At 35.6% G+C, this 17,699-nt stretch overlaps 1 protein-coding gene across 4 annotated transcripts in view; it reads left to right on the top strand.

The window, feature by feature from the left end:
- Nucleotides 1-17,699, top strand: part of JMJD1C (jumonji domain containing 1C) — a 329,744-nt gene that overhangs the window by 289,569 nt on the left and 22,476 nt on the right. For all 4 annotated transcript variants that reach the window (XM_076010029.1, XM_012762734.3, XM_076010028.1 and 1 more), the window contains 6 exons: nucleotides 246-2,449; nucleotides 8,459-8,660; nucleotides 12,408-12,622; nucleotides 13,577-13,729; nucleotides 16,810-16,899; nucleotides 17,382-17,509. In XM_076010029.1, coding sequence (XP_075866144.1) covers nucleotides 246-2,449; nucleotides 8,459-8,660; nucleotides 12,408-12,622; nucleotides 13,577-13,729; nucleotides 16,810-16,899; nucleotides 17,382-17,509 — 2,992 coding nt within the window. The remainder of the gene's footprint in view (nucleotides 1-245; nucleotides 2,450-8,458; nucleotides 8,661-12,407; nucleotides 12,623-13,576; nucleotides 13,730-16,809; nucleotides 16,900-17,381; nucleotides 17,510-17,699) is intronic.

Genomic DNA, 17,699 nt, shown 5'->3' with positions numbered 1-17,699 from the left:
GTACCTTATCTTTCATGCTGTTCTTAATTTACTCATTAAACAGTTAATATTAAGTTAATAAATGTCTTAAAACTAGGCTTTGAAGAAGTATTGTTCTGTTTTGATATGCCTTCTAATTTACTTGATATGTTAGAGTATATGCCATGATATAGTTTACTTTCATAATAGAATGATGTTGCATAGAAGCTGTCTTTGTATTTTGTAAGATAAAGGATTACAGGATTATTTGTATATTTTCTTTACAGAGAATTGGAGAGGAAAGCTTTTATGGAACCATTACGGTCTGTGGCATCCACATCTGCAAAAAATGACCTGGATCTAAATAGGTCACAGACTGGAAAAGATTGTCACCTGCATAGACATTTTGTGGATCCAGTATTAAGTCAATTACAGAGGCCACCCCAGGAGACTGGAGAGAGATTAAACAAATATAAGGAGGAACACCGTCGAATTCTTCAAGAAAGTATTGATGTTGCTCCCTTTACAACTAAAATTAAGGGGCTTGAGGGTGAAAGAGATAGCTATTCCAGAGTAGCATCATCATCCTCTAGTCCTAAAAGCCATGTCATCAAACAAGATACAGATATAGAACGCTCAGTATCAGACCTTTATAAAATAAAGCACTCGGTTCCTCAGAGTTTGCCCCAAAGTAACTATTTCACTACATTGTCTAATAGTGTGGTCAATGAACCACCAAGATCATACCCATCCAAAGAAGTTTCAAATATTTACAATGAAAAGCAGAGTAACACCCTTGCAGCAGCAGGTAATCCTCAAACCCTGACTTCGTTTATATCATCTCTTTCAAAGCCACCGCCTTTGATTAAACACCAACCAGAAAGTGAAGGTTTAGTAGGCAAGATACCAGAACATCTTCCCCATCAGATTGCCTCTCACTCGGTAACAACCTTCAGAAATGATTGTAGGAGTCCAACCCATTTGACAGTTTCTTCTACAAATACACTCCGCAGTATGCCTGCTTTACATAGAGCACCAGTATTTCACCCACCAATCCATCACAGCCTGGAAAGAAAGGAAAGCAGCTACAGTAGCCTTTCCCCTCCAACTTTAACTCCAGTGATGCCAGTAAATGCTGGTGGGAAAGTTCAAGAATCACAAAAACCTCCAACTCTAATACCTGAGCCAAAAGACGCTCAGGCAAATTTTAAGAGTTCTTCTGAACAGACTTTGACAGAAATGTGGAGACCTAATAATAACCTCAGCAAAGAGAAAGCTGAATGGCACGTGGAGAAAAGCAGTGGAAAATCACAGGCTGCTATGGCATCTGTCATTGTACGTCCACCTTCGAGTACAAAAATTGATAGCATGCCAGCAATGCAGTTATCTTCTAAAGATCGAGTTAGTGAAAGATCTTCAACTGGGACAAATAAAACAGAATGCCTCAAACCAGCAGAATCTGGAGAGACTGGAAGAATCATTTTGCCAAATGTGAATTCAGATAGTGCTCACACAAAATCTGAAAAAAACTTTCAGGCTGTCTCACAGGGCAGTCTTCCCAGTTCAGCCATGTCTGCTGTAAATACCATGTGTAATACCAAAACGGCTATATTCACATCTGCTGCCACTACTGCCAGTGTTTCCAGTTGGGGTGGTTCAGAAGTAATTTCTTCTTTATCAAATACCATTTTGGCCTCTACATCCTTAGAATGTACCTCTTCAAAAAATGTCAATCAGTCAATGGCTCAAACACAAGAATGCAAAGTCAGCACCACAGCTCCAGTTACACTAGCCAGTAGTAAGACAGGAAGTGCTATTCAGCCCAGTTCTGGGTTCTCAGGCACAACTGATTTTATCCATTTAAAAAAGCACAAGGCAGCATTGGCTGCAGCTCAATATAAAAGTAGTAATGTCAATGAGACTGAACCTAATGCTGTGAAAAATCAGACATCTTCAGCCTCCCTTCCCCTGGATAGCACCGTAATCTGTAGTACAATTAACAAAGCAAACTCTGTAGGAAATGGGCAAGTATCCCAGACAAGTCAACCGAACTACCATACTAAGCTGAAAAAGGCTTGGCTTACTAGACATTCAGAAGAAGATAAAAATACTAATAAAATAGAAAATTCAGGGAATTCTGTGTCAGAAATTATTAAGCCATGTTCTGTCAATTTAATAGCCTCTACATCTAATGATATACAAAATAGTGTAGATAGTAAAATTATAGTTGAGAAATATGTAAAAGATGATAAAGCCAATAGGAGAAAAGCCAAAAGAACTTACGAATCTGGCTCTGAAAGTGGAGACTCAGATGAAAGTGAAAGTAAGTCAGAGCAAAGGACTAAAAGGCAACCTAAGCCAACATACAAAAAGAAGCAAAATGATTTGCAGAAGAGAAAAGGTGAAATAGATGAAGATTTGAAACCCAATGGAGTTCTCAGCAGGAGTGCCAAAGAGAAAAGTAAATTGAAGTTGCAAAGCAACAGTAATAGTAAGTCAGTTACTTTGTTTTATCTCTGATAGCGTGCTGAGTGTTTTAACAGTAATGATGTGGTTCTTTAAAGGTTAGTGAGTTTAAGGCCATCTTTTGCCTTTATTTTCATGCCTTAGTTTTAGGTATATGCTCATTGATATCATTTCTGCATTTCACAAATATCCTGTAAGAGAAAAGGAGAGAAGATTTATTCCTCCATTTTTAAGAGACTTGTAGAAATACATTTGTTTTCCCTAGCACTCACTGTAGGTAATGTATGTAACCCAATTTTTAATTTAGTAGTTTTACATAATTTTGACCATTTCTAGGAACTGTCAGAATACAGTTATGGCTATTAAAATACCAAAATAGATTTCTAATATCAGCTAAGATATTTACCTATAACAGGGTTTAATTGAAAAAGAAATCCTACTCACAAATACTTGTTTTAAGACACATTTCTAGGAGAGAATTACAGTTATCCCATGGCATATTTGTGGAAGATTGGTTCCAGGAACCCCCATGAATACCATAATTCTGAGATGGCTCAAGTACCTTATAGAAAATGGCTTAATACAGATATGTGCCACATAATGACGTTTTGATCAACTATAGAATGTATGACTGTGGTCTCATTAAGATTATAATGCTGTATTTTTACCATGCCTTTTCTATGTTTAGATACACAAGTGCTTAACATTGTGTTACACTTATCTCCAGTATTCACTATGGTAACATGCTGTACAGGTCTGTAATCTAGGCTCAGTATACCATCTAGGTTTGTATAAATACATTCTATGATGTTTCCACAATGAGAAAATCCTAAGGATGTATTTATTTCTCATAACGTATCCTCATTGTTAACTGATATGCATGACCGTATTTGCACATAACCCATGCACATCCTCCTGCATACTTTATATCATCTCTAGATTACTTATCTAATACAATGCCTGCACATCACTTCATTCATGTGGATTCAACATGGTATTCTGCACATGGCAAATTCAGGTTTTACTTTTTGGAACTTTGTAGAATTTTTCCCTCCCAGTATTTTTGATCAGTGGTTAGTGGAATCTATGGATGTGGGACCCACAGTTATGGAGGACTGACTATTCTTCAGAATTGTATGAATGTGGCTTATATTTCACCTTTATCTGGTGGAAAATTGGAAGCTTATTGAAATTATCATCTGTTTAATAATGCTGCTCATTTTATTAATAGTCCTTAACAAATGGGTAAAAGGGGGAGGCTTGTGGTTTATGTGTTCATTTCTGTGTTCAAGAAGAATTTCCATAATAAGTTATAGCTTCAACACTGATATTTATGTTTCTTTTGTGGCTGTGGCTGGACAAAATAAGTGATACTTAACAGTAATATTCACTATAAAGTGTTTCTATATGTTTTTACTCTAGAAGTAGTTTTTCTCAGTTTGTTTATTTCTTTTTAGGTATGTTCCACAATACAGAAAGCACTTAATAGTTCACTGTATCCATGTGTTCATCCACATACAATATATGAAATATGTGACAATGTGGACACTCAAGAAGTACTTTCACAAGCACTCGGATGCTTGGAGGCTCTTATTTATGCCATTTCTCTGAGGTTTTCTCACATGATTATGTGGAAACCAGAGGCAAAGTGAAGGAGAGAAAAACAGGAGGATGGAATCATAGAAAAGGACAGTCAGAAAGTGAAAGAAGGACAAGCTCAACTAGAGACAGAGAGACTGACTGACTGAAATGCAAATATAGTCAGAAGACAGGGAGATTGACAACGAAGAATACCTGCCATTTATTTGAATATTGGATTATATACAATATTGCTTTTTCTCATGTGTTCTCCTTACTATCATCACCACTCCCCCCATGAACCTATAATAGATTTAGTGTGGTCAATAATTGTCTTCTGTCTCACATAACATTTCCTTTGGTGTTGGGTATTCAAATACTTTAGTTAAACTTACAGAAAAATAAAACAGATAGGAGCCTTCCAGCTTTTAACACTAGAAAACTCTTGTGAAGGTAAATTTATAAATTAACTCTTAATGGAGTACATACTTTCTTTTCATCTTGAGACTAAATGTTCGTATTTCCAAATAGGAGTTCTAACACAGGCCAGAATGAGTGCCTTTATTCCCATAAGTTGTGATGTCAGATCTCCTCTGCTTGGTAACTAGCGTTTATATTCAGAGAAGCTATTTATCCTATTTGTTCACCAAGTCCAAATTAATATTAAGTCACTATTAAATACCATCTATTAATTATTTGCAAAGTATACTTTTATTCTGAGCTGTCTAGAAAAGTTCTTTAAAAAAAATGTTTTTTTCTAGAGACAGTGTCTCACTATGTTGCCCAGGCTGGAGTGCAATGGCTAATTATAGGTGCAATCATAGTGCACTGCAGCCTCAAACTCCTGGGCTCAAGCAATCCTCCTGCCTCAGCCTCCTAAGTTAGAAAAGTTCTTTATATTGGGAGCTGTCATAAGTCAAGGAACTTATAAACCTGAGTGGATTATCTACTTTATGGATTAAATGTGACCATTTTCCTTCTAATGTTTAGTGGGGTTGTCATCAGTCATGGTCAATCAAAAAGAGTTGAGTTAAGCTTATACTTAGAGGATGTATTATGATTACGTACACTATTATACATTTGTAATTATATATTTTATACATACATAGTATATTGCTCAATACATTCTAAAGGCAGATTAATAGATTTTGCTGTATCTACTGGTTTGGAATGTCTTCATATCTGCTGCCTTTTGTTTCTGTTAATTAAAAGTTGGCTGCTTTTCCATGACTCATTTTTACATAATTTTATTTTATAACCTGAAATTACCCACCATATTTAAGTATGTCTGTAAGTCCTATGATATACAACCAATGATTTAACTATGATCATAGTTAATTTCTGTATCTCCAAAAAATATTTTTAAGGGGATGGAATATCAGAGATTAAAGGTTGGCATTTATTTGTCTTTTAATTTTCTTCCTCCCCAATTGCTTGAGCAGCTATTTGTGGATTTGCTAACAGAGAGCTAGGGTTAAAAATGTTCTTATGAAAGAAGAAATATCCATTAAGTTAGGTATTTTTTGTTGACTAAGTATATTAATCTCAAACTTTGAGTTTAGATATTGCCAATAGATATATAGAATTGAAGGATGAAATTATATTTACTGTACAAATACTATGGCAGTTAAATTTATAAAAGGAGTTAGCTACACTCATGTTTGGCCTAGTCTAGAAGCAAAAACTATAATATCAAAAGTTCTCCATATGATTGGACCTTCCTGTCTTTGTAATTCATTTTTTTTTCCTTTAAAAGATCTCAGTGCCTATTTTGTGTCACATAATTGAGATTTGCTTTGAAATGTCTGGTTCTTTATTATAGTGCTGTTTAAATTGTTAACAGTGGTATGGTGATCTATACTCTGAACTGTTCCATTATCTGGAATTAAAAGCATATTGGTTAAAGTTATTTTCTAGTCAAAATATAATAGATTGCATTTAGTTTATTTTAGTGTAATAGATTAAAAAGTAAATAAATGATTAAAAGCAAATGTGCCAAATAAAGATTTATCAGCAGTATAACAATTCAGTCATTTATTCTGACTTTTAAAAGCTCTGAACGTTTTGTACCAATCTATAGGAAAAATCTGTCTTACATACAATGGAGGAAATATAAACCTTTTACATAAGGGGGGGGGGCAGATAGTGTATGTCCATGCGTGTATATGCATGTGTGTTTCTCTAGTGGATTAAGCTAAAATAGCTCCTTGCCCTAAGTTAGAGACAGAAGATAAGGGAAAACATGTAATTATAAAGAATCAGGCTACAATTCTAGAAGTGCTTAATAATTAGACGCCATTTTAAATGGGCTACTCTATATTTTAAACACAGTACTTTATCTAGTAAGATATATGATCATTCTGTAATTGTACTGCTTGTACTATCAACAAATAAGTAATAGTGGAGCTCTGGACCAGAGTTTTGCTACAAGTCTCTGCTAGAAGAAACTAGTCTCACGAGAATAGTACCTCTCCACAAAAGGAGCATGATTAGAAAATGCAAATGTAGGTTAGAAGATGCAGGGTAGGAAATATAGTTTATTCTTTCGACATGACAAATAGCAAACTATATAAATCTATTGTCTGGTATTAGCTATATTAATATGGGTGGAATAAGTATACTTACAAACTAGAGTCAACAAATATTTGCTAGTCCTGACCTAGTTTGCTTTTAAATGAATATATTTTTTTAATTTAATAGTCAAAACTTAATTTGGGGGGTTCCTCATGTTCTAGATATTCCTCCTGCTCTATAGATGAGTGATTACTTGAGCCAATGTTCTTAATACTTGTTAGGCTCAACCTAACAAATGTGATGGAGCAATGGTATAGAGTACATAGGTGAACTGACTTTTTTTCTTTTGCAAATATTAGACTACACTTTTTTCCTTTATACTTATTCAATGCTTTTTTTCTTTTCATCAATAAAAACAGCTATGTTAATATTGGCTTCTTTCCTTCTTTGTTTCTTCCTTCCTTCCTGGGTTTTTTTGTTTTGTTTTGTTTTGTTTTTGGAGACAAGGCCTTACTTTGTCACCCAGGCTGAAGGGCTGAAGTGCAGTGGCACAATAATAGCCTCCCAGGTAACTAGGACTACAGGTGTGGGCCACCATAACCAGTTAATTTTTCTATGTTTTGTAGAGGTGGAGTCCTGCTATGTTGCCAAGGCCAGTTTTGCACTCCTGGCTCAAGCAACCCACCAAGTCCTCCCAAAGTGCTAGGATTATAGGTATGAGACACTATGCCCAACCAGTTTTCTTCCTTTTACTTTTTTCAAACCTTTTTATTTGTCTACAGCAGGGGTCCTCAAACTTTTTAAACGGGGGGCCAGTTCACTGTCCCTCAGACCGTTGGAGAGTATGCACTGTGGGCCCAGGACAAGTGGGCTGCTAAGCAGGACAGGCAGCTGCGGCAAAAACACCCCGCAGGCCAGATAAATGTCCTAGGCGGGCAGCATGTGGCCCCCGGGCCGTAGTTTGAGGACTCCTGGTCTACAGGGTGCTGCTTCCATCAATAATGTTTATTTTAAATGCAGGGTACTAAGGTAAAGATATTAGGAGAAATATCTTAGGCCCTTTTCTTTCCAATATAGGTTTTTTAAAATCACTTGTCTCAATGAGCCACACTTAGAAAATCAGATTAAGTATTTCAATAGAAATATGTTAAACTAGCATGTAGGCCGGGTGTAGTGGCTCACGCCTGTAATCCTAGTACTCTGGGAGGCCAAGCGGGCGGATTGCTCGAGGTCAGGAGTTCGAAACCAGCCTGAGCGAGACCCCGTCTCTACTAAAAATAGAAAGAAATTAATTGACCAACTAAAAATATACATACAGAAAATTAGCTGGGCATGGTGGCACATGTCTGTAGTCCCAGCTACTCAGGAGGCTAAGGCAGTAGGATCACTTGAGCCCAGGAGTTTTAGGTTGCTGTGAGCTAGGCTGATGTCACAGCACTCACTCTAACCTGGGCAACAAAGTGAGACTCTGCCTCTAAAAAAATAAATAAATAAATAAACTAGCATGTAATTTCTAACTATAAAAACTTGGTCTTTAGATTCTTGCTATGGATCTTGAAAGAGCTTCCTCCTAGGTAAACCAAATTTCAGTGTAGAAATGACTGTATTTTTAGTTATGTTTTACATAAAGTATGAATGATTCTCATGTTTGCTAGTATACATATATATTTAATATGTAAAGAGTTCAGTCAGCTGGAAAATTATGCAGTTCTGCATTTCCAGAATACTAACATAAGAGTGGTTCATTTGGTTACTAAGTAAGTAGATAACACTGTTGTGGACTTTTTAGTTATTAATCAGTAACTAGAATTCTTAATGCCTTTGCTTCTTTTCTACAGTCTTACTGTATTGTCATCGTTATGTGACTGACTTGAATTTTATCTCAAGGAGTTTAACTTTTGTAAAACATAATCTTGCTAAAACTTTCCTACTGATTTTACAGCTGGCATTCCTCGCTCAGTATTAAAAGATTGGCGTAAAGTCAAGAAGCTGAAGCAAACTGGGGAATCCTTTTTACAGGATGACTCCTGCTGTGAGATAGGGCCTAATTTACAAAAGTGCCGAGAATGTAGACTTATTCGCAGTAAAAAAGGAGAAGAACCAACTCACTCACCAGTGTTTTGTAGATTTTACTACTTTAGACGGTAAGTGAAAATATGAAATTGGGAAAAAATATATTGGTATTAGAAATTATATTGTTATGCTAAAGGTCCCTTTTGGGTAGGGGAATGAGTCTTTTGAGTCTCCATGTTTCTGAAACATTATAAAAGAATATTAAATTTTTTGTGCTAAATTTTAACAGTAGCTAACTATTGAACTAAATACATACATTATTACCTGTGTTCCATATGGCTTTTCTCTTCCAAGAGATTTATTCCATAATGAGAAAATGTTAGTGTTTTTTCCTAGAAAATGATAGGAAATAACAGTTTGGTTTTTGTTTAAGGAGTTTTTTTAAAAATTTATATACTTTGGCCAAAACAATGTAGCATTCATATTTGTGCTTTAGATAGTAATCACAAATTGTCTGTAAATCAAAGTTAACAGTCTAGGCTAGTAAGCTTAAGTCAATACATTCCATTGCAGCACCCATACTTTTATTAAACATACATTAAATATTTGTAGCTGGAGAAATTTGAGTTATAAAATGACAAGGAGGATTTATTAGTACCATGTCACATGTCACAGGTTTTGTAGTAAAATATAAAAACCACTTAATAGTTATTAACCTATGTACTAATTTAATATTACTAAATATTACTTTAAAACTAAAAACTTACAGACTTGTAAAAGTTCAGCTAAGGAATAGCTAGATAACCTAGCCAGTAAAGATTCTGTCTCACATTCTAGAATCAGTTATTCCTGGTTGTGAATCCTAACTCTGTCCCTTTATGGTTAATAAAGTTCCTATGTCGGCCGGGCGAGGTGGCTCACGCCTGTAATCCGAGCACTCTGGGAGGCCGAGGCGGGTGGATTGCTCGAGGTCAGGCGTTCGAGACCAGCCTGAGCAAGAGCGAGACCATGTCTCTACTATAAATAGAAAGAAATTAATTGGCCAACTAATATATATAGAAAAAACTAGCCGGGCATGGTGGTGCATGCCTGTAGTCCCAGCTACTTGGGAGGCTGAGGCAGGAGGATCCCTTGAGCCCAGGAGTTTGAGGTTGCTGTGAGCTACGCTGACGCCACGGCACTCACTATAGCCTGGGCAACAAGCGAGACTCTGTCTCCAAAAAAAAAAAAAAAAAAAAAAAAGTTCCTATGTGACTTTATTAACTATAGTAGGAGTACAGCTAAGCCTGTCTCTTCTGCAAAATGTGAATGATAAATGTACCTAAGTTAGAGAGGTTTAATGAAAGTTAAATGAGATAAAGTACACAAAGTCCTTACTGTAGTCCTATTCATTCGTGTGTGTATACATAAGGTCTGTCCAGCAAGTATCTAGCCATTGTTAATACACCGCGAATGGTTTGCACTACATCAATGTAACCTGGTAGCCAAGGAGAGTGGAATGGAATGCACATGCATGAATAATGATTTCACTGTACTGCTCAGTGGCATGCTAGACACCACTGAGTAAGAATGTGTACTGTGTGGCTGTCACATTCAAAATGAGCGAGTAGAGCAACAAATCTGCATCAAATTTTGCATTAAGTTTGAACATTCTTCCTCGGAAACTAATCAGATGATTCAGAAGGCTTTTGGGCACCATGCAGTGAGGGCAGTGCAAATATAAGTCTGGCACAAACACTTCAAAGATGATGATGATTGAGAATCTGTTGAAAGTGGTCCACATCTAGAAGGCCTGCAGCAAGCAGAACACCTGAAAATGTTGAATGTGTACAGGTTAGGTTAAGAGATGCTGGTAGAACTGTGTGAGGTCCCAAGGTGCCTACTTTGAGAGGGGTGGGACACTAAGGAGTCAAAGGAGTCCTTTGAACAATGTTTCTTATATCTTCTTCAGTAAATGTCTCTATTTTTCATATTACATGGCTGAATACTTTCTGGACAGATCTCTTATATATGCATATATGAAATGTTCTATTTGTTGTAATTATTTTCCTAATTTCTTCTTTTTAAGAAGTTAGGATACACCTAACTGTGATAAATACTCTATACTGATAATCCAGTAGAGATCAAAAAAACTATGTATTGGTAAGAACAGACCCAGTTCTTTTCCTTTACTTCACAATCTTTGCGGCCAGCAATCCCCAACGGACAGATACCTTGAGGGAATAGTTAAAGGAGATAGTATACATAAAGTGCAGAAGAGATGATAAAAAGAATCAAGAGGAAAGTAAGTTTAAGGAAATAAGAAAATCTAGGAAGAGTTTGAAGGAAAAAATTATTTACATAAAGATTGTAACACAAAGCTGAAGATGATGGGTTATGACAAAGGGAGAAATTTGGTTTAAAAAGAAGAGGGAGGGTGGACGTGGTGGCTCAAGCCTATAATCCTAGCACTCTGAGAGGCCGAGGTGGGAGGATCGCTTGAGATCAGGCATTCTAGAACAGCCTGAGTGAGAACAAGATCCTGTCTCTACCAAAAATAGAAAAAAAATTAGCCAGGCGTGGTCATAGTGGCGCATGCTTATAGTCCCATCTACTTGGGAGGCTGAGGCAGAAGGATTGCTTGGGCCCAGGAGTGTGAGGTTGCAGTAAGTTATGATGGCACCAGGGCACTCCACCTGGGGTGACAGAGCAAGACTCTGTCAAGAAAAAAAAAAAAAAAGAGGAGGAGGAAGGAAACTTTGGTAAGATAATAGAGGTATGAGAAATAGAAGTAAAAGGTATGTTTTGTTTAAAAAAAAAAGTATATATAATAAATGTTAGATATCCCTTGAGAGTAAAGTACAAGATATTTGAGGAATAACCACTAGTCAGTAAGAGAATGGCAATTTGGTCTTCTATTTACCATAAACTTCTCTAAATAGAGTAGATTATTTGGATGTCAGAAGCTAAGAGCAAGTAAGCACATTAGTTGGGTTCTTGCAAAGACTAAGAGTTTCATCCTTGTTCTCCTAAAACATTTTAATAAAGTGTAATTTTAATTACAGTGTATGTTATACTTGCCTTTTTTTTTTTTCAATCCTTCCAGTAAACATCTTAAGGTGATTTTTTTTTTTTTTTTTTGAGACAGAGTCTCTCTTTGTTGTCCAGGCTAGAGTGAGTGCCGTGGCGTCAGCCTAGCTCACAGCAACCTCAAACTCCTGGGCTCAAGCGATCCTCCTGCCTCAGCCTCCCGAGTAGCTGGGACTACAGGCATGCACCACCATGCCCGGCTAATTTTTTTTATATATATATCAGTTGGCCAATTAATTTCTTTCTATTTATAGTAGAGACGGGGTCTCGCTCTTGCTCAGGCTGGTTTTGAACTCCTGACCTTGAGCAATCCGCCCGCCTCAGCCTCCCAAGAGCTAGGATTACAGGTGTGAGCCACAGCGCCCGGCCCTTAAGGTGATTTTTTAGCCCATTTTCAACTTTAGTGATTCCTTAATTTAGGTTATGTATAAAGTAACAGTATTGGTATAGGCAACATAGGTCCCACATTTTTACTGGTCATTTATCAAACACATAAACACTTAAATATAGTTTTCATTTGGTAGGAATTAAAGTACTTAACTATAAGTGATAGGAAGAATCTTATTTCTTGGTAGGACCTAAAGTTGGTGCTGCTTTATCATTGCCATTTGCATAACACCTATGAGAGTTATTTAAATTGATTAATTTGATAATTAATGTGTGTGAAGAACTACCCTATATTCCTGTTTTTAACTTAGAATTTATATGTTTGTAATAAAACATAAATCTATTATAAGTTTACAACTTTAACTGTACTTATATTTTCTTAATATCTTGCTATCTAATGCTTTTATGTTTTAATGTTTCAGATTGTCATTTAGTAAAAATGGAGTGGTTAGAATAGACGGTTTCTCTTCTCCTGACCAGTATGATGATGAAGCTATGAGTTTATGGACACATGAAAATTATGAAGATGATGAACTAGACATAGAAACTTCTAAATATATCTTGGATATAATAGGTGATAAATTCTGTCAATTAGTAACATCTGAAAAAACAGCTTTGACCTGGGTAAAAAAGGATGGTAAGGAAGTTAAATATAACTTGAACTGTCCAAATTTCATTTTAAGACTTTTTCTTTGAATCATGTTTAATTATCTAGTTTTGGTGATTTTTAGTTATGATAATGGCACCTTTTTATGCACAAATGCACCTGTGTGTACTTAAGCTTATAGATATTTTCCTATCGAGGTTGAATTGAGTAGATTAACCATTTATGAAAGTATAATAACATTTTGCTATTTGGTATTTCTGACATTATAACATAAATCAGAGCGATAAAACCACTTTGGATGCGAAATTGTAAAATTTTAGCATTTGACATAAAATAATTCATCTGAATTATTGATATTTGAATCTCATGTTACTGCTTGTTTAACTGTGTGACCTTTAGCAAATAATCTGCATGAATATCAGGCAGGTCTGTGAAATTACCTCATAAATTTTGTTTAGAAAGTAGTTATGGCAATTAGTTTTACTTATGTAAAAGCACTTAACAGTACCTAGCATAATTGATGCTCTAAATATTAGTTTCTTTTCCTTCCCTTCCCTAAAATCAGTTGTTTGTCCCTCAGGGGACATTTGGTAATAATTAGAGACATTTTTGGTTGCATAACTGAAGGGAGTGGGATACGCTGCTAGCATCTAACGGCATCTAATAAGATTTCCCTAAATACCCTATAATGCACAGGATAACCTTATCCTGCAACAAAGATGTTTTCGGCCCAAAATATAAAAAGTGCCAAGGTTGAAAAACCCTGCCTTAGATGTAAGCCATTTTTATTTATCACTTCTGATCATTAGTGAGTCTTCTGAAGAGGATTACTAATTATTTCAAGAAATCTATTAGTCTTTAGTTAATATAGCCTTAAAAGTTCTTGGTTCGCTTTTACATTTTTAATTTTGCTTGTATTTTAGCCAAAATTGCTTTGGAAAAGAGCATATTTGCTTTTAAATGTTTGTTTTTTCTGTATCTCAGCCAAAATTGCCTGGAAAAGAGCAGTAAGAGGAGTCCGAGAGATGTGTGATGCATGTGAAGCGACATTGTTTAACATTCACTGGGTCTGCCAAAAATGTGGATTTGTGGTCTGCTTAGATTGTTACAAGGCAAAGGAAAGGAAGAGTTCTAGAGGTTGGTTGATAAGTTTATATGAACTGAAGTTTTTGATAATGTTTCTTTTCTTTAGGATCACTCATCTGGAAAATCTGTACCTTCCTTATGTTAAGAAAGTTTTGTGAAATTTGTTTTTGAGAGTAGGAGTAATCACAGTTTATTAAAAGCTCTGTTTTTGTTGTTGTTGTTGTTGTTGTTAGGATTAAACTGCATCTATATCTTTCAGCCTGCTGAGTATATGCACCCTCTCATTTCAAGCAGATAGTTCCTTAATGTAGCTCAAATTTAGGTTAGGCCTTGTTGCTTTAAGACTGCAATGTGTAGGAGCCTGAAGTCCTAGAAACTGTTAATTACACAGTCATACTTATAAGTCATAATTGAATACTTCATAATATAAATTAATTTTTCTAAATATTGGTCTATAACTTTCAAGTGAAATGTTAAAGAATATGCTACCATTAGCACCATTTATCTCTCAGTTCTTAGACAATGCAAAAGAAATCTTTATATTTGTAAACAGCCTTTGAAGCAATTATTTCTGCTTTCTAGGTAAATAAAATGACACAAAAACAATGTTCCCCTTGTTAATATAGCTGGAAATAATGCGAAGTTTGAAAAAGGAAGTAACTAAATACATTGAAAAGTGTTTTAGAGAAAGCTTATCCAAGGCAATTTTGGAAGTGGCTACCTAATCCTGACTGACACTAAGTAATTTGTTATGAGTAAAGTTCTGATGAAATGAGAGGATTAGAATTGTTTGAAGTATTAGAACTAAATATTTAGGCCGGGCACAGTGGCTCATGTCTGTAATCCTAGTACTCTGGGAGGCAGTAGGATTGCTTGAGCTTGAGATCAACCTGAACAAGAGTAAGACCCTGTCTCTACCAAAAAGAAAGGGAAAAAACCCCAGCCAGACGTTGGGGTGCGCACCTGTAGTCTCAGCTACCTGGGAGGCTGAAGCAGGATTGCTTAGAATAGGCAGGGGTCCTCAAACTTTTTAAACGGGGCTAGTTCACTGTCCCTCAGACCGTGGAAGGGCCATTGGAGATTGTGGCGCACATTCCACACGTGCGCGCCGTGGGCCTGGGACAAGTCAGCTGCTAAGCAGGACAGGCATCAGCGGCAAAAACAGCTGACAGGCCGGATAAATTTCTTTGGTGGGCCACAGTTTGAGGACGCCTGGACTAGAGCCTAGGAGTTGGAGGCTGCAGTGAACTACAGTGACACCACTGCATTCTACCCAGGGTGACAGAGTGAGGCTCTGTCTCAACAACAACAAAAAACATTGAATATTTAGTGACAGACTGTCAATGTCTCAAAACAATGAATGTCATTTTCATCCCAGGCAGCTCTTTTTGAGAGTATTATATAAGGTAGATATACCATGATTTAGCCATCAGTATTACTGGGAGAACTACTAAAACTTACCCTGTCTGACCCTTTTTCATATACACACATCACCAAAGAAACCTGAGCAAACATGGAAACATATGAACATTTACAGCTAGGTGTTTCTGGGCTATGCAGTAAATATGTAATGATGAGTAAATTGTGAAACCATAATGAGAAATGTAGGCATTTAAATATCTTTAAAACCATAAAATTGTATTTTGATGTTTTCAATTGGTAGAACTAGCTGCATTGTTATAAAACTTCATGACATGTATTTTATATATTTTTTTCTGATTTCATATTACTTTTGTTTTTACTTTGCCAAATTTAAAAATGTTTATTTTAATATACTCTCTTATTATATTGTATGCATTTAAATAAGCTACCATGAATCTTTTTTTTGAACAAGATAGGGGTATTTATACTAACGTAAACAGTTGTGTTTCTGCTAATTTTCATAATACTATTAACTTGAAAGTATAGTCTGGTAGTCACTGTATCATTCTATCAAGTATAACCTATGCCTTGGGTTATATTGTTATCTATATATCTTTATTCTACTGTTAAGTATTGTAGTAAAACTCACATTGACTAGGCTTAATAGTGGCAGTCAACAATAAGTGTCTAAAATATAAACAGAAAACATTTACAAGTTACCATGTAGTCTTGGGAAAGTTAAATCTTTTAAAGATAACCAGTTTTAGACTGGATTTGAATTTTATTTAATCTATACTTTTTATGAAACAATAATTGTAGATTTTTTTAATGCTGCATTTATTGAGTTTTGTGATACTGAAGATCTTATAGCCACATTATCAGTAGCTGTCATTAAATTTATAGAGAAAGTTCTCCTTGAAATCAAGGTATCAGATATTTTTCCCACTTATGGTATGCCCCATACTATGACTTTTAATATGTTTACAACTCCAGGAATTGAGCTTTGTTTGAAGGCATCAATATCAGTTAATAATAGCTATATGGTACCAGCTTTTTCACATCCCATGGTAGGTCCTCCACATCTGTTTGAAGTATAAGAGGAATGAATATGAGATAGCAGCAGCCTCAGACTTAAGTCAAACGGGTATATAGTACTAGGATCAGACATAAACCCTATTTGGCACAAAAATTAGCCAGAAGATAAAAGGAGATATGCTACAGAGAAGCTAGAATCAGAGAAGGTAGAGGTGACTAATAAAAATGATAATAAAGAGTGATAATTTTAGAGAAGGCTATCATATCTGTATCACTATTTTTATAAAATTCATAGAAGGGTGGAACTGTCTTTTCTGACTTTATTTTTTTAAGAATCAAATATCTGAAGCCTGTCACTGACATTTTATATATTTCTTTATGTACAAGCTGTCAATTCTCTAATTATAAAACCTGCAGCTGGGTGCAGTGGCTCACACTTGTAATGCCAGCACCTTGGAAGACCAAGGCAGAAGGATCACTTGAGGCCAGCAGTTCAAGACCAGCTTGGACAACATAATAAGACCCCATCTCTACAAAAAAACAATTTTTTTAATTGGCCAGGCATGGTGGTACATATTGGTAGTCCCAGCTACTGGGGAGGCTGAGGCAGGAGGATTGCTCGAGCCCAATGATCACACTACTGCACTCCAGCCTGGGTGATAGAGTGAGACCCTGTCCCTTAAAAAACAAAAAACCATTGAGTATGATATAAAACTGGATATTTTATCTTACAGATAAAGAACTGTATGCTTGGATGAAGTGTGTAAAGGGGCAGCCTCATGATCACAAACATTTAATGCCAACTCAAATTATACCTGGTTCTGGTAAGTATAAATATATATTATTTACTTAGCAGCTCTAGATAAAAGAAGCAGCTAAAGGAATGTCTAGAAATATAATAAGTTTTTCTAGTCTTGAATTGTCTTGCTCAGAGTTATTAGAAATTCTCTGTAATAAATAAAGTTCAGAAGACAAGCCCAACCTCAGTGACGAAGAAAGCCATAGAGGGAACCATCTTAGAAGGGGAAAACTAGAGTGTAATGAAAGGCCTATTGGATTTCCAATGAAAGCTTTCTAAGATTTTGAATGTACTGGATTTTTAAAAATAGAGGTAAAGAGAAAAAAAAATAGAGAACATAAATTTGGTTAAATGATCAATTCTGTGATAGATGGAAGAAATAGAATGGGGAAAAATATGGAAGAAAATATAAAAGGTACAAGAAAAGCTCCACTGCTATAAAATAAGAAAAATTTTATAGTAATGACTAGTGGTAATCTTTTTATTAACTACCATTTTATTTTGTAGTTTTGACAGATCTTCTAGATGCCATGCACACTCTTAGGGAAAAATACGGTATTAAATGCCATTGTCATTGTACTAACAAACAGAATTTACAAGTTGGAAACTTTCCTACAATGAATGGTGTATCTCAAGTGAGTAAAAATCTCTAATTATTCAAATAGAATGCATGGTTAAATTAATCATTTTTGATATTTGAAATCCAGTATAGGATTTGTGTGTTGTGAGTTGTGTTTTCTGTCTTACTGTGTAAACTACTTACAACTATTAATACTACCTTTAACTCTGAATAATTAAAGAAATAGTGTTTAAAAAGGTAATTGT

Source organism: Microcebus murinus, chromosome 14 (genome assembly GCF_040939455.1).
Source record: "Microcebus murinus isolate Inina chromosome 14, M.murinus_Inina_mat1.0, whole genome shotgun sequence".
Taxonomy (NCBI): Eukaryota; Metazoa; Chordata; class Mammalia; order Primates; family Cheirogaleidae; genus Microcebus; species Microcebus murinus.
This window is presented reverse-complemented; position numbering and strand designations above follow the sequence as displayed.